At 52.2% G+C, this 17505-nt stretch overlaps 6 protein-coding genes across 6 annotated transcripts; 2 read left to right on the forward strand and 4 right to left on the reverse strand.

Annotated features, from left to right (window-relative positions):
• Positions 1-421: 421 nt before the first annotated feature.
• BDP55DRAFT_630592 (vacuolar amino acid transporter 3) lies at positions 422-2209 on the forward strand (the record flags this gene model as incomplete). Its single annotated transcript, XM_060572171.1, has 1 exon — positions 422-2209. The coding sequence occupies one exon, from the start codon at positions 422-424 to the stop codon at positions 2207-2209; it is 1788 nt and encodes a 595-aa protein (XP_060431091.1).
• A 154-nt stretch (positions 2210-2363) lies between these two features.
• BDP55DRAFT_659980 (uncharacterized protein) lies at positions 2364-3649 on the reverse strand. The gene has a single exon (XM_060574583.1). The coding sequence runs from the start codon at positions 3471-3473 to the stop codon at positions 2427-2429; it is 1047 nt and encodes a 348-aa protein (XP_060431092.1). The 5' UTR covers positions 3474-3649; the 3' UTR covers positions 2364-2426.
• Positions 3650-5258: 1609 nt separating this feature from the next.
• BDP55DRAFT_659981 (uncharacterized protein) lies at positions 5259-7153 on the reverse strand. The gene has a single exon (XM_060574584.1). The coding sequence runs from the start codon at positions 6974-6976 to the stop codon at positions 5489-5491; it is 1488 nt and encodes a 495-aa protein (XP_060431093.1). The 5' UTR covers positions 6977-7153; the 3' UTR covers positions 5259-5488.
• A 243-nt stretch (positions 7154-7396) lies between these two features.
• BDP55DRAFT_659982 (uncharacterized protein) lies at positions 7397-8667 on the forward strand. The gene has a single exon (XM_060574585.1). It carries the CDS (start codon positions 7796-7798, stop codon positions 8402-8404), a length of 609 nt encoding a protein of 202 aa, XP_060431094.1. The 5' UTR covers positions 7397-7795; the 3' UTR covers positions 8405-8667.
• A 1167-nt stretch (positions 8668-9834) lies between these two features.
• BDP55DRAFT_767301 (uncharacterized protein) lies at positions 9835-10832 on the reverse strand. Its single transcript, XM_060580983.1, has 3 exons — positions 10410-10832; positions 10197-10349; positions 9835-10125 (listed from the first exon to the last, which is right to left on the reverse strand). The coding sequence occupies exons 1-3, from the start codon at positions 10777-10779 to the stop codon at positions 9965-9967; spliced, it is 684 nt and encodes a 227-aa protein (XP_060431095.1). The 5' UTR covers positions 10780-10832; the 3' UTR covers positions 9835-9964.
• Positions 10833-12700: 1868 nt separating this feature from the next.
• On the reverse strand, positions 12701-16498 carry BDP55DRAFT_549383 (linoleate diol synthase; the record flags this gene model as incomplete). The annotated part of the gene is made up of 6 exons (XM_060568924.1): positions 12701-12861; positions 12920-13196; positions 13256-13474; positions 13533-14644; positions 14700-16234; positions 16287-16498. 6 exons carry the CDS (start codon positions 16496-16498, stop codon positions 12701-12703), a joined length of 3516 nt encoding a protein of 1171 aa, XP_060431096.1.
• Between the last annotated feature and the right edge of the window lie 1007 nt (positions 16499-17505).

The raw sequence follows: 17505 nt of genomic DNA on the forward strand, positions 1-17505 counted from the left end.
TTGCCCACCAAACATTGACCGACCTTGAAAAACAACGTTGAAGCTTTTCACACTTTCTCCCACACCACACCCAACCCAACCTCATCTCTCCAATTCCACTCCCCACGATCCCATGACTACACCTGCGACCGCATCCTCGTAGTCCGCGAGTCCCAAACCCCCAAACTTGAACCGAGGCAATTCCCTTCCTCTGTGTCTGGCTCTCCTCTCCACCCGACCTCTTCTACATCCTTCTCCATCGTTTCAATTACATCTTTGCATAGCCCGGGGATGCTCACAAGCATAGACTTCAGCCCCAATTTCTTCTAGCCCCCCAGCATCCGTCGTTGTTGTTTTACCCCAAATTCTTCCACACAACAGCATCATCACCACATCATCACAATCACCACCAGACTTGATCAGCAGCCCGCAAAACATCGCCATGTCCGACACACCCTCGTCCACGGAGGAGCGGTTGCGCACCGCCGTAATCGCAAACCACCTCCCTTCAGGTTACGGCACCAGCTTCGACGGCACACGAAACCTCTCCAACGGTGACCTTGCCCACGTAACCTCCAACTCGGCTCCGAACCTCCCCGCTACCGAGAATGACGACCTCAACGGAAACGACGTCGAAGAGGCATCCTCCCTCCTCCTCCCCGGTGGCGATATGCATCGCGATCTTTTCAAGATTTCGGCTAGAGAACAAACCTTGAAGCGCGCCCAGACCTTCTCCCACCCGCGCCGCACCGAGTCTGGTCACGAATCCGACCTTCCCGCGGCCGAGATGCTTCTGCCCCAGGGCTTCCGTCGCCAGTTTGTCATGCAAAAACACAACTACACTGCCGCCACACTGCCCATTACCCGCAACTTTGTCGAGTTTCTTGACTTCTACGGTTCCTTTGCCGGTGAGGATCTCGCCGATTCAGACGAGGAAGCCATTGTCTCGGACGATGAGGATGAAGAGGAGGCACATGATAGACCCCGCGGTGCACCCACCGAGACGCGTCCGCTGCTGGGAAGACGGCGGTCCTCGCGCTTCGCCAAAAAGGCCGGCGACGCCAGCACCACAAAGACCTTCTTCACCACCCTCAAGGCCTTCATTGGCACGGGTATCATGTTCTTACCCAAGGCCTTCAAGAACGGCGGTATCCTCTTCTCCTCCCTGACTATGCTCGTCGTCGCTGCCATCTCCATGGCCGCCTTCCATCTTCTCCTCCAGTGCCGCACCCGCTACGGCGGTGGTTATGGTGACCTCGGCAAGGAGATTTCTGGCCCGCGCATGCGCTCCCTCATCTTGGCCTCCATCACCCTCTCCCAGATTGGCTTCGTCTGCACCGGTCTCGTGTTTGTTGCCGACAATTGGTTCTCCTTCTTAAAGGCAGTCACAGGCGGCGCGAACCCCCTCGACTCAACCGCCCTTATCGCCTTGCAGGCCGCCGTCATCGTGCCCCTTGCCTTTATCCGCAACATCTCCAAGCTTGGCCCCGCCGCCCTCCTCGCCGACGTCTTCATCATCATCGGCGTAGGCTACATCTGGTGGTATGATATTTCGGCCCTCGCCACCCGTGGCATGGATCCCTCGGTCAAGCTCTTCAACCCGAGCTCCTACACCCTCACCATTGGCGCCTCAATCTTCACGTTTGAGGGCATCGGCCTCATCATCCCCATCCAGGCCAGCATGAAGAAGCCGGAGCACTTTGAGCCCCTATTGGCGGGCGTCATGCTCCTCATCACCTGTGTCTTCACTTCTGTTGGCGCCCTCTGCTACGCGACTTTCGGAGACAGCACAAAGATTGAGATTATCGACAACTACCCGCAAGACAGCCGCCTCGTCAACGCCGTGCAGTTCATGTACGCACTCGCTGTCCTCGTCGGCAACCCCGTCCAGCTCTTCCCCGCCATGCGTATCATCGAGACTAAGATCTTTGGCTACCGCTCCGGGAAGAAGGATCTCTTGACAAAGTGGAAGAAGAACGCCTTCCGCACCTCCCTCGTCGGCCTTTGCATCGCAATTTCCATTGCCGGCTCCGCCAACCTCGACCGTTTTGTCGCGCTCATTGGATCATTTGCGTGCGTGCCCTTGGTCTACATTTACCCGCCCTACCTGCATCTCAAGGGCATCGCCGAGACGAGAAACCAAAAGATCTGCGATTACGCCCTCATGACCCTCGGTCTTGTCGGTATGGTGTATACCACCGCCATTACCTTGGCCACCAGCTTCCTGTAGAAGCGTATAAAGACGTAGAGTCCAGAGTCACCCGAGACAGACTTGAAAGACTTCAAAAGACTTGTTAGAGTAAAAGGCGGATGGTGCCGGAGCGTTTGAGCTTGTACATGTGTATGTTTACGACCGGAAAACAAAATTAATACAGCGTAGAATTTATGTTCATTCACCTTTGTCTACCTTACCAGATGCAATATGTGTTTACTCCCATGCAGATGCTCTAATCCTCCCGCCATCGAATAGACCATTCCCCCTTTGCAAAGCTTGGCTCAACCACCTTGCCTTGTCTCACAGCCTCACACTTTCTCCTCTCCTCGCCATCACCTACGAGAAACCCAAACACAACACCCCTCCTGGCAGCACACCGCACCATCTCCCTCTCATGCGCCCTCCTCTGCCCCTCAGCCCTCTTCTCCCTCATCTCCTCCGTCTCCTCAACTCTCTCCGCCCGCCCCTTCTCTCCGCCAACGCTCCCATTCACCTGGCTCTGCGTCTGCGGCGGCCTCACCCTCGTCCCGCTGCGCACGGAAAGACTCGCCTGTACGCTGGGATCTAGCTCTGCGGATTTACTCCGGTCAAGACCGAGCATCTCGTCGATTATATCCTCGCCTGCGTCCTCGTCGTAGGAGCGTCGGTCCTGGATGGAGATGTCTTCGTCGTCGGAGGATCCTTCTTTTCCAGGAATGACGCGCGAGGCGCGGTTTTTGCCGCGGCCGTAGACTCTGTCTGGTGCTTTTCTCTCGCCAAAGAAGGATTCTTCGACAACGTCGCAGGGGACGAGGATGCGGGTGTCGCCCTTTGTCTTTTTCGTTTTCGCTTTTGCGTCATTCTGGACTTCCTCATCGCCTTGGAGGAAGCGGACAAATACTTGTTCGATTTCCTTATCTAGGCGGCTTGGTTTCTTTGCGCGGCAGCGGGAGGAGCAGTATTTTGCTTCGCCGGCTGACTTTGACGTCTCGGATTTGACCTTGTTGGAGGACGACTTGGAAGATGCGGCTGCTGACGTGGTTTTACGGCTGGAGATGACGCGGCCGCAGGTGCGGCAGTAGGATGTTTGGTCGCCGTTGGGGAGGAGGTAGAAGGGCGCGGGCGTGGCTTGAGATTTGCCTGGCCGGGACCAGGAGTCCATCCAGCTCATTGTTGTGGTGTGGAGGACGGTGCGATGTGTGAGTGTATGAGGGATGAGGGTGAGGGGGGTCGTGGAGATGGCGGGAGCTCGGCTGGATAGTCGGAGGGCTTGGTCGAGCAGCCGAGGTCGAGGTGGCATCTAAAAGAGAGTATTGAGGGCGGTGATGGTGTTTTGGGGGTTAAAGAGACAAAGAGAAGGGAGTCAAATTGGGGCTCGGAGGTGATTGACCAGTGAGCTACGTCATCGATGTCAGTCCCCAATTGACCAATCATCGTCTCTTATTACAGCGTCAGCCATGAAGCACAACGTGAGACCTTAGCTCTGCTATAAGCAGCTCAATTTTGTTCAAATGATAGCATGCTTCACTTAGCCACATCACTTCGTAATAGAGGCCTGGCCCACTGGTCTCGGTGAACACGCTTGTTGTTTCAACATTTGTTGTTTGCAAGTTTCCATGCGTTTTGGTTAGAAGAATGGAACGGTGGAAAGAAGCCATATGACCAACTTCAGTCCCTTTGAACAGTGGCCTTAGAAAAGCATATATTTCTAATTTGAGGCCGTTACATTGTAGAATCTTGAGAGCATCATGTGAATACCTTCATCCTCGAGTCAGTGAATGAGTGGGTGGTGCATGTCCACTGCACTGATGTGAACTTCAACAGATAATCCTCATAGCCTCACAGCATCACTTCCCTGGTTGATTTCTGCAAGGGCTTTTATGCTTAATTTACTCTATGCTTTTTATGATGCTGTAATTTCATGTGTATCACCTCAGATATTTCGAAAAGGTAGCTGAATCGTTCCTTCGTCTCAACCATTAGGCCACCCTTCCTCTTACGCACCACCTCACCCCCTTCCTAGGACGAAATTCCGTCGCACTTCGCTATCGTCCCTTCCCTCAATTTGGCGTTACCGAGGGAATCATTAGGGTTTCTTGGTCACGGAACATGGAGCAGGGCAAGTAAGCTGTGGCGATGGGCTTTGGTGTCTGTGGTTGAGAACTAACTGGAGGCTAGCGAGGTTGAGTTGAAAATTTTAGATCAAAGCTCCACAATGCTGCTATAGCATCGTGGATCACACGAAAGAATTTTGTGTCCTCCGCTTAGTCTCCCCTGAAGCAGATGCCCCCAACACCTGCTCAACCATATAATCCACCTTCCTGCGAATACCCCTCACTGGCTGCAACTCCGTCTCGCTATTCAGCGCCAACCCGTAGCTCTCGCGGCCGGCCAGGCGTTCCCCGCTCCGCTGCCATCACTTGGACCGCAACAACTTGCACGACCCTCCAATAGTCTGCAAAGCGTACTTAGACGGCGCCTGCCGCCCCGTTCGCTGCGACTTTTGCTCAGCAGGAACCGGAACGCGGACAGCGTGGTGACGATCATGCTGACGATGGACTCGACGTAGCTCTATATTCTCAACAGCATCGGACCTTAGCGACGGTTGTCAGGTCATTTGCTGTGTCACTAATGGCTTTAGTCACTTGCGGGAGGCGGACGAGGGCGAAAATGATGATGATTGCGCCGAGGGAGACTGTTACGATTAGCTGTCCGACCGTAAGGCCTGCTGACAGAATTTAGGGATTGACGCTATAGATCAGATGTCGTATCGTAGTTCTAGGTCGCAGGTTGTAGGTCGTGGTAGATCAAGTCCTTGGAGGCTAAGGTGATTGATCTTAAACTCAACAAAATATGGTATACACTGGAACGCTTGCCTCTTGTGAAATTTATTTCTAACTCTAACCCTCATGTTCAGAGGTTGAGATCTAGAGCTTACATGTAGGCGAGAAGCTGCTACTATTTCGTTCTTTTAGGCCGTTTTAGTAATTAGGATAAGACCCTCCCTATTATTATGGCTGGCTAGTCTTAGTGAGGTATGTTTACAGAAGTTAAGGCTAAGGTACTAATGATAGTATCGCAGTTATAAATAGCCTTAAAGGAGTTATATCTTTAAATTATAGAATGAAGTCGAGCTTAAGTAACTAATTTTATATTACGACCTAATATATACAATCCCGATTTAGTAAATGATGTTGTTACTGTCAACCTCACAGGAGCAGCTCGCTATTAAGAACTAAACATAAACTTTGTTGACTCAAATTGTTCCTTCGCGTTAATCCCTCGATGACTGAATTTCTGGTACTCGGTGAACCGTTACTCCCAGTCTGGTTCGACCTTCCAGGCATCACTGGGCTTGAGTCCAGCTGCCCCAAAATCACATCCCTTGTGCCCCCATTTTCTGCGAAAAACTTCTTTTCCGGCTTCTGTGATCACGTTTATCCCATCCTGAAACCCAAGAGCATCGTAGGCATACGGCTCACGGGGGTCCCCTCCCCTCTGCCCCAGCTGCCATGTGTTCCGACCACGATCTCCTTTCTTATGAATCAACATCTCGTGGCTGATCTGGTAAAGCCTTCTGAAAGACTCGAGAGCCATGGTGTCAGCCGTGGAGGCAGTTCCACCCCGGCTAGGCGGAGGGACATCGCGTATTTTGGTCTCCTCGTGGTAATCTTCGGGGATGTCCGGCGGCGGTGGATTCGGATCCGTGAAGCCAAGTCCTTCAGGTATTATGTCGCCTTCCCGGTATAATACGCGCAAGTCGTCCAAAACGGACGCGACATCTTCGACGATGCCTGCCTTTTCCTCTTTGATATTCCAACCTGCCTCCTCGAGCCTCCAGTACATATCGCAGTCCGTCATATAATACGGGATAAAAGTATCGAACCCACCAACACTATCAAGAGCATGAGGATTTACTAAAGTAAGGTGATCATACGCAAAAAATGTTACCCCCCATGTTTGGTTAGAGTTGACCGTATGGTTAAGCGCTTTTACAGCGAGTTCGTAGATTGTTTGATAGTCAGGCGTATTAACCGGGCCCGAGACTCCCTCCATTCCTTCTTCGTACGACAGCACGAACGAATCCATATGGCTCCAAAAGTAGTATGGCCACAACTTTTCTCTTGCTAAGAAACCAAAGTAGTTTTGTAGTTGGGCGAAGCTGAGTAGTACAGGCGTCCGTACTACGTTAACGTTAAGTATACTCAGTTGTGTATAGTTTAGAAACAAAGGGTTTTGTAACGATAACAGTCCTTTTGCGTTTGAGTCATGTACGCCGGTGTTTTCCAGTACAAAGATCTGATCCGCCGGCCAGCCAGCTGTAATATATCCTACGACTGTCTGTAGTAGTAGTGGCCAGCTACGCGTGAAGCTGATCAGCAACGGTGGGGCGACGGGCAAGCCGTATGCAAGGTAAACATTAGGCTCCTTCGGCCGATTCCAAGACGGGACTGGCGGTGGATTCGTTGTCAGCGAAAGGAGTGGGAACGGATCTTTGACGGGCGGCGGGCTCCATGTCGGCTGAGGCTTGTACTTTGGCTTCGATTTCTGTAGCGCCGGTGTCGATTGTGCCGGTGTCGGATCCGTGGTTGTGATAGCTGGTAGTGTGCCGTTGTCGGTGTTGGTATTGTTGATGGAAATGATGTCCTCGGCGACGCTGGGAACAACGGTGTAGCCGAACTCGCGTTGGTAAACCAAGAAGACGAAAGAGACTGCAAGCAGAATGTAGAGAGCAGGCAGTAATAGCTGTCTCGAGCGGAGCGCTGTCAATGAGAGCGTCCGAGTTACTGCCATCCACGCCATTGCTGGATACGTCGTGGTGAGATGGCTATGGTGGCATTGGATGTTTTTGATGCTGGGACGAGTACGGCCAGATATGACATGTGTTCTCCTGAAATTTGAAGCGACATATGCAGGTTGAAATTCTCAGCCCTGCCGGAGGCATCCTTTTCATTGCGCCACAGGAAAATTTCAGACGAGGTCAGATCAAGCTGAGGATAACTATTGGCCGAGATGAAGTATGAGGAACGGGCGCGTTTCTATGTCTAGCAGCCCAGTCACAAATGACATAAGTTATTCCTCCAATCATCGAAAGCCTCCCGCCGTTTAGGCAATCTGCTGCCCTGCGGCTCCAAGCATCCCGTGCTGACGTGAGAGACAGCCTGCTCAACCGTCGGGGGCTGTATGCACAGAGGTGGGGGCTGATTTACAGCCTCTGATAAGGTTGGAACCAACAGACCAAGGCATCCCGACCCGTTTGACAAAAGGCATTGGTTATGTTTCATTTTCTCCTTGAATGAAAGTCGACTTGCCTCTGCTCAACTCGGCAAGTACTTATAAAGTGAAGCTCGCCCTGGATCTCATCTCTCTGAACTACAGAGACCGAACGCTTCGTTGGTCTACCAGGAGCGATGTCGTCATGTACAGGGTTCTCGACCCCACAGGGAAGCGAAACACTCCACAAAGGCGATAACTTTACCATCTCATAGTCAGGTGGTTTTGTACCTGATGTACCGAATGTGAGCGATGTGTGCACCTTTCGCCTCCAAATCAACATCCCACGAGCTCAGAGAGTAGAAACAATTCTCAGTAAGTTCGGTAACATGAGGAGTGAGTTATGTAATGACGGCTTATTATACTCAAGATTCCCACAACTTTACCTATGAGACTCAGGCCTGGTATCCGATTGCAGGCTGCTCCGGTGGTGCCTATACCCAGATGTCGTATGACTGGACGATTCCGCAAGACCTTAACCTTACAAATTCCGAATTTACGCAATGTTCGATAACATTTACCAACCTGACGTACGACGAGTATAGTAATCAAGCTCAATCGTTCGACAGCAACCTGTTCTACATCAAAGCGGCAACAGCTACGACCTCGAGCGCTGGGCCCACTACCACGATAAGCACAACAACTCCCACGCCAAGCCCTGAGCCCTCTCTTTCGACCGGTGCAAAAGCTGGCATTGGTGTTGGTGTTGCTTGCGTGGTATTATGTTGTGTTCTGGGTGCATGGTTTTCCATAAAGAGAAGGAGGAGGAAGACAACTGTTGGTTCCGAGAGGCCAGTTGAAGAACAAATCTCTGGTTACGTAAAGGCAGAAATGGACGCCAATGAAACTCGGCAACGGGCGGAGTTGGATGCAGGGGAAAGCGGGACGCATGTGGCCCAAAAATGTGACACGCTGCACAAGGCATCGGAAAGAGAACCAGTGGAGCTAATGGGATGAACGAGGTGCATATTAATGTTTTCACAACGGTCGAGCTAGGTGCTAGCCTGAGATCTCGCGTCCTATCAATCCAGTTTGGATGTTTGATGGTCTGATTGTGAGTCCGGCTATTTTGACTATATGCCACCGTCAGTAGCCGGTAGACGCTTAAATAACTGGCTATTTATACGGTTATATTATCTTATAATCGTAGACATCCGGTAATAGCTAATTTACAGGCGCTACTTTTGTACAGGCGCCGCCGTCTAGTTCTTTCATTATCTAAAATTTAGAGTATTTCTTTCATAAAGGCGATTAATTAGAGAATGTACATTAATAGCCTTTGTGTATTGCTCCGAACATCATCATCGAAATCTACAACAACATTAATATTTAGACCAATAGCGCTCCTTAACCGCTAGTTCCAAAACTCGGCTAGTCTTAGGACACAATTAGCTTCTCTTATGAAAAGGGGTGTTCGAAGACGGGCGGCAGAGACTCTACTAGCCAAATGACCAATGTATGTCAATCCCTCGGCCACAGGCCTCCCTCTCTCTAAATGGCACCGAAGGCTAACTTGTCTCTCTCTTACAGGACTCCCACCTTACTTCTTAGTTATATAAGTACAGCCAAGCTACAATTTAGGAACTTCTAGTTACGTATCTCTTACGGACAGCATAATGGAGGACACTCGCACCAAAAATACCAAGGACTGCGTCCGCTATAGCAAGGCGTGCAACAAGGCCAGCCGTCGCGATTTCCCCTGCAATTGTGCTCCCTACTACACCACCAGCGCAGCGCGCGGCTGGTCTTTCGCACGTCTGTCCGTAGACGACGCGGCCTTCTTTCTCACTCACGTCGATTGTATACACATCAGTCCACGTACCGACGAGATCTCTTTGGGATACAAGACCTCGTGTTTAACAAAGCCAGTTGGATGATTCCGAAAAAGGCTTCGATGTCCAGACAGACCTTAAGTTCAAGGGCGTCGTGCTTTTGCGGGATGGGGCGAGGCCGCTTCGAATCAGACCAACTACGGTCCCTAATGTGACTCGCTCGCAAGCACCGTAATCGCCCTGCTATTTAAATACATTGTCAAGACTGAAAGAAAGCAATTTGAGCTAAGGAGAGAATTAGCTGGATCTATTCACAGCTTTGGCATGAGGGTTTGAGGATCACATCTCGACGATGGCTTTTCGGAAGCGATTAAGCATAATCAGTAACCGAATCTGGTTTCAAAAGGCTAAATCAGCAATCTTAGATTGGAAGCAGCATCAGCAGACATCTACAAAATCATTTTCATTGCAAGCTCCTACCTGCCGCGATTGAGTGACTATCTACAAATTAAAGGTGCTCGCGTAGATTTCGGGACGTAAAATGTCCGACATCATATATGTGCAAATTGCAGGGTTGATCATTGAAGATTTTGGTATTTTTACAGTCGCAACTTGGTATCTTGGCTAGCAGGGTATGTACAGCGATGCGGTGCAAGGTATGTCCAGACACAGTATAAAATACAAGAAAAAGCTTTTCCCTTCCAGAGGCATATGGAGCTCAGCTCTCGAGGCGGCAGCAGCACATTTACTGACCGAAAGTGAACTCGGGGATATCAATGGTGGTGACGGTCCAGGTCTTGCCGCCGTCGCTGGTAGACATGTCGCCGGTGACGCCGTTGCCCTTGCCCATGGTGTTGATGTAGTTGGCGTCGGCCTTGTCGAGGATGATCTTGGTGTTGATCCAGGCTGTGGGAAGAAGTTGTCAGGAAACTGTTGTGGTGATGGGAGCCGGGAGATAGGTAGAGGGTGGAACTTACAGTGAGCACCGACAGTGCCGCAGTCCTCGGCGGCGCACTCAACGGCGCTGCCCCAGCCTTGGGCCTCACCGTCCTTGGTTGAGAGGGTCGCGACGACCTTGTCGTTGATGGAGACGGTCTGAGTGTAGTTCTGAGAAGCATCATCGAACTTGTCTACAGGTTCTCCGTTAGCAACACGCCACAAGTTTTTTCAAGTTCAGAGGGGCAACTTACAGTGCATGGTGATCTTGTCACCCTCGGAAGCATCCGTGCCCTCAGTCTGAACAGGCATCTGGGAGTTGGCACCGGTGCTTAGAAGAGTGTACGCGAAGATGGACCACTTCCCGGTACCGGTGTTGTCGTAGTTGGAGCTGTCGGCAATGGACTGGATCAGGTCGCCGTTGGAGGTGCCCATGCCGACCCAGAGGGAGGCGTCGCCCTTGTTGTTGGAGGGGGCGGCGGGGAGGACGAGGGTGGAGGTGGCTTCGCGGATGAAAGAGTCGGAGGCGACGGGACCGGTGCTGAAGGCCGGGCCCATGGCGGCCTGGACGCCGGCGACGGCGGTAACCGCCAGGGCGGAGAGCATTTGGGTGGTGGAAGGCATCTTGGCGGTAAGAGAGGGTTTGGTTAGAAGTGAACGTTGGTAGTTGGGGAGTGAAAAAGAATGACTGGTTGTGAATGGTAAATGGGCTGCGAATGTCTGAATGAGGACATCGAATGCCGAGGAGGTTGATCTTCTTTCTTTATATACAAGCTTGATTGATGATGTACCCATGCTGCCTTATTGGTGGAATCATCCAGACAGGCGGTTGCCATGACCGTTCATATCATCTCGAAATGGATTCTCTCGCCTCTGGATCCAGCAATGTTTCAACGATACAGCTTTTTAGTGGGTTGATGGTACGGATGGATGGGCTGGACAGGCGCGGGTAACGCAGGGCAAGGCAGGGTAACAGCAGCTCATGTTGGCTCGCCCTCGCTCCTCTTTGAGAGATCACTAAACTCGTGGGCCAGGAGTCAAGTGCCTAATTATTTCCCTTTGTGGCGAGATCTACAGAATACGGTCAATGGACCCGGAGGACGTTGCCGGCGCCTGGTGTAACACGTCTGGGCCCTTTTGTTGTTTAGATCAGGGATTCCCTGTATTTGGGTGCAACGGAGTAATCCAGATTGTCTCCACAGTACAGTATCCGAATGCACCTTACGGGACGGAGAGTAGTTACTATGAGATGACACTGGATCGTTGCAATGATTCAGTAAAAGTCGGCGCAGGTTATTAATCGGTGGTCGTCTGAATTGAAGGTGTCGCGTGTCTACCCTATAGAAGCCGCGTATAGGTTTTGTTTTCGTATGCTTTACGATATTTTTGACTTTCTTGGCTGCCATCGAAAGACCACATGCAGCAGATTTACTGCCTTGTCACTGCTGGACAATGCAAAAACCTTCTACTCTCTACAAATGATACTTCTCGGAAACAGGCACGCGCTGGCCATGTCGGGGGCCGTGTTGCCGTGTAAGAGGCCGACAGCAACCCAACGCCAATTTAAGTGACGCGCGAGTTTAATCAACTTGCCGCGGAAACTAACAGAAATAGGCGCCATCTGTGCTCATCACTACGGCGAAAAGTTGCCCCCTTTGTCTCCACTGGGCACCACCACACGGGGTGACGGCACACACACACACACAAGTTACAACACCCCAACTCCATGTCCCGTTGCAAGCGAAATTGATCTTAGCTGACAAAGTGGATGGGCGATGATGACACAGGACGACCTGGCAGCATGTCAGGAGTCGTCCGAAACGACGAAAAACCAGTCAATGATGGGGCAATACGAGAATCCCTACATGTCCCAGTCTGATCGGTACTGGTTCCTGTATCCGTATGGGTATGCGGTAATACTGTACAGTACTCGGTACTCGGAATGATTATTACATGGTTGTCTCCTGGAAGAAATCCCCACGATTCACGGAGAATGGGCGTTGGCCAAGCGGCCAAGCGGCCAAGGTCGATCTACGCTACTCTCCCCCTGAACTCCCGTCTTGGGGGTTCTCGCCTTTTTCTTGCCGCATTCGGATGACGGCAAGCATCCGGTACCCCCTTTCAGCCTCAGAGTCGCTTCTCGAAGATCTTGTTCTTGGCTCATTGTTGCGACGAACTGCTTGACTCACACGCTGTTGTGGTGCTTGAACTCAATTGCACCACCATCGTCATGGACCGAACTCCAACTGTAGCGTTTTGAGTTAAGGTAAAGTCCGCTAACTACGATTACCCGAAACTCTGATGCGCAACGGCTGACACCAACAACGAGAGGAGAGCATCATTTCTGCTCGGCTTCCGGAAGTGTGGGGGACCCAGTAAATTGGTGGATTTGGACAATCACCAAAATGAAGCCTGTGGGAAACTTTGTTTAATTCTGGCTCGAAAGACATGTACCCATCGCAAGTAACATCAAATCGTAGACCCATGACGATGCCTTTGTCAATCTAACCCAACTTCTTCTCGAAGACAAGAGTACAATCCTCGCTCATTGAGCACGGATGCTGGCCGGTACACCGAGGTCACTGAGAATGTTTTCCTTGCGCTGCTTGAGAAGGTAGTAGTACTGTCCCAAGTCAATCGGGTTGTTGACTGCAGCGTCGCCCTTGTAGGTGCCCTTTCCGTGGCCGTCAAAGTGAACCTTCCAGGCTGTTCGGGTTGTTAGCATTACTCATGGGATTAAGAATGACTCGAGGATTGCACTTACTGCTCGCATCAAAGCCAAGGTACGACCAACTATCGTTCAGGTAGGCCTTCTCGCTGCCTACCTGGATGGTCTTGACAACGCCCATCTGGCCCGGTGCCGGGCGCAGCTGCTTGAGGTCAGCGGCGAGCTTGACGAGTCCAACGACAAACGTCGTGGCAATGTCCTTGGCCAAGCACTCGTGCTGGCCGTAGCTGAAGGCAGAGACCTCCTCGGCCTTGCGGTTGGCGTCGAATTTGTCGGGGTTGGAAATCTCCTGAGGGTTGCGTCCAGCGCCGCCCTAAGAAGGATACTAGTCAGCAACGACTCGAACATCAACAGTAAACAGCAGAGGCTCACAAGAAGCATCACGACTGCAGTACCCGGCTGGATCTGCTTGCCGTCAATCTCAGCTGGAGCTGTGGCAACGCGCACGTTGCGCTGTCCGCTGGTGAGACGCTGCGCCTCACGAACGTAGGCGTGAAGTCCTGCATCGTCCTTGTTCTGTGCAAGGTTCTGAACCTCGGCCCAGATGGAGGCGTTCTCGGGGCGCAAGAAGAAGGACAATACTTCGTAGAACTATTGCAAGTGTCAGTCCGCAATAACTTCATCAATGCTGGAAAGGAGGAAAGCTTACAGTCGTTACAGGAACACCGATACCGCCAAAGGCAGTCAGCCACATGTTGTCGACAACCTGATCAACCGAGTTTCCTTGCGCCAAGAGCTCCTCGACAAACTTGTAGCCACACGACCGCAGCGAATCCTTCTTGAAGTTGGCCCGGCGACCGACCGCGCTGGAGATGGCGTTGGCGATGCCAAAGCCCAGGCCACGACCGGCGTGGACCTCCTTGACGGGACCGGCTGTCGATTCGATGATAACGTTGACGCTCTCGATTGCGCGGCGGCGACGGTTCCAGGACTGGGCTGGGTCGTTGTCATTGACTCCCCAGATTCGGACGTTGAGCAAGTGATTGTAGAGCTCAGCGGCGCCGAGGGTACCGCCGGGGTTCTCATCAGTGCGCAGGTCGAAGTAGAAGAGATCAGCAAGAAGCTGAGCATTCAGTGGGATAGCAACATCGCGGATGATGTCCATCTGGTGGAGGCCCTCCTTCATCTTGAATGTCTCCTTCTTGACGAGCTCTGCGCCGACGCGGTCAATGAACTCATGGATCGCGTTGTGCAGAGTCGGGATCTTGCTCAGCGCCTTCTTGATGTTGATGCGGTGCTGGTAGTTCTTCTGCTCGTCACCCGCGAGCATGAACCAGCTGATGTCTCTCTTAGAATTCGTGAACATGGCTTGCAGAGGTCTGAGCCATGGCAGGACGAACTGCTTGGGGTTGCTCAAGACATATTTGATGGCTCCGCTTGTCTGGGTGACGATGGCCTTGCGTGGAGGTGTCGGGTCGTCCTGGGTGTACAAATGCAACGTGCCAATCTCATCGGCAATGGTCGTGTTCATCTTCTTGGTGTACATGGGCTGCATGACGGCGATGGAGTTGTAGGGGAACCAGTTGGGCAGACCTCGCTGAATGAGCTTGTACAGCATCGAACCACCGAGGGTCTTGTAATCCTGCTGGACCTCGTTGAAACCCCATGCTGTCAGGTTGCTGACGGTGTAGTCGATGGTGTTGAAGCGATCTGAGCGGACAAGAGTGACGGCGTCGGAGAGCACAGCTCGGCCGACAGAGTATGTCGGGCAGATACCGCTGCCAGTGTTTCGAACCGGCTTGATGTCCTCGATCATGAGTCCTGTGGAGTGTTAGTCATCTCAAAAGGTAAAATTCGGCTAGAGATGTATTCTTACCAGGGTAAAGCTCGACCATGTCGGGGTCGGTGTAAAGCTTCTCAAGAAGGCTGGCGATGTCGGGGTTGGAGTTGATATCACTGAACTTGTCGTACTTCTTCAAGCCAAAGAACTCTCGGAACTCGTTCAGCGACGCAACCTGCCACTTGCGCGCCTGGTTGATACCGAGAACCTCGACGATCTTGAGGGCCTTGGGAACCATGCGAGCACCGAAGCATCCGGCCGGGTCATTCATGGCCTCCTTGAGAATCCTAGCCAGATCCTCGTCCTTGAAGGTGCCATCCTCTTGTCTCTGCAAATCGTCAAAGGTGCGGACGCTTGGGTCCTTGGGAATATTCGCCTCGTAATCAACGAAAGCCTCGCCCAGCTCTTTTATGCTGACGTTTTGCAGGTCTTCGGGCTTCTTGTCCTTGAAAATCTTGCCAAAGAAGCCGTCAATCCATTTCTCATCCTTCTTTGAGATGCAAGAGTGGAAGCGATACAGCAAGTTGAACTCGACACTAACTTGGTTGCCGACGCCACGGGGCACGCCATCGCTATCGAATTGCTTGTTGATCTCGACGCGAGGGTCCAGAGTCCAGTCACTCTTGGAGTGGTGCGTGTTGGTGATGGCTCTCAAGTAGTCGTGCAGTGAGATATTGATGTAAAGACCGCCCACAATCAGACGCGCCACGTTGAAGAGGTCGTGGTCCTGCTTGGCCACAGCCTTGGCCTTCTCGATGTCGGTGGCGTCGGCCTTGGTTTGCAGTGTGAAGCGTCCGTTCTCGTTGATCTTGAGCAAAATGTCGGCGACGTAGTTGTGGAAACGAGAGTACATGACCAGCATCACATTGACACCAGCGGGTTGTCCCAGAAGGCGCTTTTCGTGGAATGTGTCGGGCTTGAGCTTTCCCTCCTTCATAGTTCTGACCTCAAGCTGGTCCTTGAGTGATGAGCCGTACAGGGGTGCTAGATCGAGATACGACGATGTGTCGCTCTTGTTCATGTCGGTGCGGTTGGTTCTGAAGATGTCATGGATGATGATGGACGCATGATAGAACAGCATCGATGAGATGCCAGCTGGATTCTCCTTGAAGGATCCTTCGTCACGAGCCATCAGCAGGTCAAACAGGAGACCCGGGTCAGGCTTGACGCCGTGAAGTCTCTTGGCGGTTCTGACCGACTTGGCATAAGGCGTTCCGGCCTTGCCCAAGTTGGGCTCGAGGATGTTGTTGAAGCTGCCATCGGGAGAACGGTAGTGGTGCAAGCCGTCCGGCGCCTGCGGTACTTGCTCGCGGAGACGGATGTTGGTGCCAGGGGCGGTGAACTCAATTGAGTCTGTGGCTTGAGGCTCCTTTGTCTGTGGCTCTCCCTTGCTGTTGAGGACTTCGCCGGCTTCATTGAGGGCATCGTATTTGATGTCGCCACCAACATAGCTCAGTGGGGGATGCTGAAGATTTCCCCATAATGTGTCAATGAGTTTGTTGGTGAGCATGGTCCTGGCCTTTGAGGTGGCAGGCAGGGATGTAAGGATTCCAATGAGGATCTCGGTGGTTCTGGTCGGTATTAGCACAGCGTCATACTAAACTCATGGGTCGTCATTCTTACCCTTTCTTGTCATCGAGAGGCTCGCCCTTCGAGAGTAGCTCTTTGATGAGGCCCACGAGCTCCGCCGGGGATGTTTGCCCTCGTACGGAGACATAGTCCTTCAAGATGTCGGCTGCGATCTTCGCCGGATCATTGAAGAAGTTGGCCGAGTCTTGGCGCGCATCTCCATAAGACTCTCCGGCCTGGAATTTCTGGGTAAAGTTGGTAGCCATGATTCACCTGCTACCTTGAAGTATGGTGAAAGAATGAGGAGTGAAGATCGTGTATGCGCGGCCTACACCAAGAGGCTCTGCTATGGTACTCATATACAAATCCCAGCATTCAATCAAAGGGCACTCATATATGCTGACCGCTTGGCCAAGAGATACGATATGCCACCCCAACCTGGAGGTTTCCAAATCCCCTCACTTCATGATGGATGCTTGGGTGGCGTCCAGTAGGGCGGGTGCTTGTTGCGGATCTGCATGAGCACGAAGGTTATCCCGGTGCACCGAGGCATTTCAGTTCGCCCTCGAAACAAGATGGAATGTCATACCATACTGAGTGATAACTCCCAATGCAGCAGAGTGACTGAGACACATCGCCGATATGTCTGGAGTTAAACTGCCAGCATTGCCTGTCTTCTATGCTAGCCGGAGACATGCAGATTGTGGCGCCTTGAGGTGAGGGGAGGATAGTGCCTTGGGACCAGTCATTATCGAAGTAAATGTCGCAAACCGTGAACTTGACAGACTGCTTGTGCCTGGAGGAGGTTGAGATGGTGGAGTTTGAGTACTGATGATGAGTCTCGGTTGCTACCATGGGTTGTGAGACACATCTAGCGCTGTGTCATGTCGGTCAGCAGACGGGAGGGGATTCCGGAGGTGAGGGGGAAGGGAGCGTTTCCCAGCCGCACAAGAAAAGCAAAGAGATCGGCCGAAAGATATTTGATGCCCGAAGTCGCACGGTGGTGCAAACGGCTCGAAACGTCCTCCGAACGGGCCGCACCGTCTGCAAGATTTCGGACAGGATGAGTATTCCAAGCTCATTCATTGGCAGACGGGGATCGCCGACAGGGTACATGCCATGTCGATCGCCTGTTGCTGGCATGTCGTACAGGGCGGTACGAGGCAAGACATTTCATGTGAGTTGAGGCCCTGTCTCTTCGATTGGTCTGAGACACCAAGCTATCTGGTGCTTTCCCCGCAAAGCAGAGCTTTTTGAGCTTTCACCGCAGATG

The sequence above is a fragment of the Colletotrichum godetiae genome, assembly GCF_030913485.1.
Source record: "Colletotrichum godetiae strain CBS 193.32 chromosome Unknown BDP55scaffold_15, whole genome shotgun sequence".
Lineage (NCBI taxonomy): Eukaryota > Fungi > Ascomycota > Sordariomycetes > Glomerellales > Glomerellaceae > Colletotrichum > Colletotrichum godetiae.

What these genes read in the sequence shown, in the direction of transcription:
- BDP55DRAFT_659980 (XM_060574583.1), bottom strand. Translation starts at nt 3,473, where the DNA reads ATGCCACCTCGACCTCGGCTGCTCGACCAAGCCCTCCGACTATCCAGC.
- BDP55DRAFT_659981 (XM_060574584.1), bottom strand. Translation starts at nt 6,976, where the DNA reads ATGGCGTGGATGGCAGTAACTCGGACGCTCTCATTGACAGCGCTCCGC.
- BDP55DRAFT_659982 (XM_060574585.1), top strand. Translation starts at nt 7,796, where the DNA reads ATGACGGCTTATTATACTCAAGATTCCCACAACTTTACCTATGAGACT.
- BDP55DRAFT_767301 (XM_060580983.1), bottom strand. Translation starts at nt 10,779, where the DNA reads ATGCCTTCCACCACCCAAATGCTCTCCGCCCTGGCGGTTACCGCCGTC. An exon ending in TGACAAGATCACCATGCACT is followed by an intron (nt 10,350 to 10,409) that starts GTAAGTTGCCCC and finishes GAGAACCTGTAG; the next exon opens with ACAAGTTCGATGATGCTTCT. An exon ending in CGGCACTGTCGGTGCTCACT is followed by an intron (nt 10,126 to 10,196) that starts GTAAGTTCCACC and finishes TTCTTCCCACAG; the next exon opens with CCTGGATCAACACCAAGATC.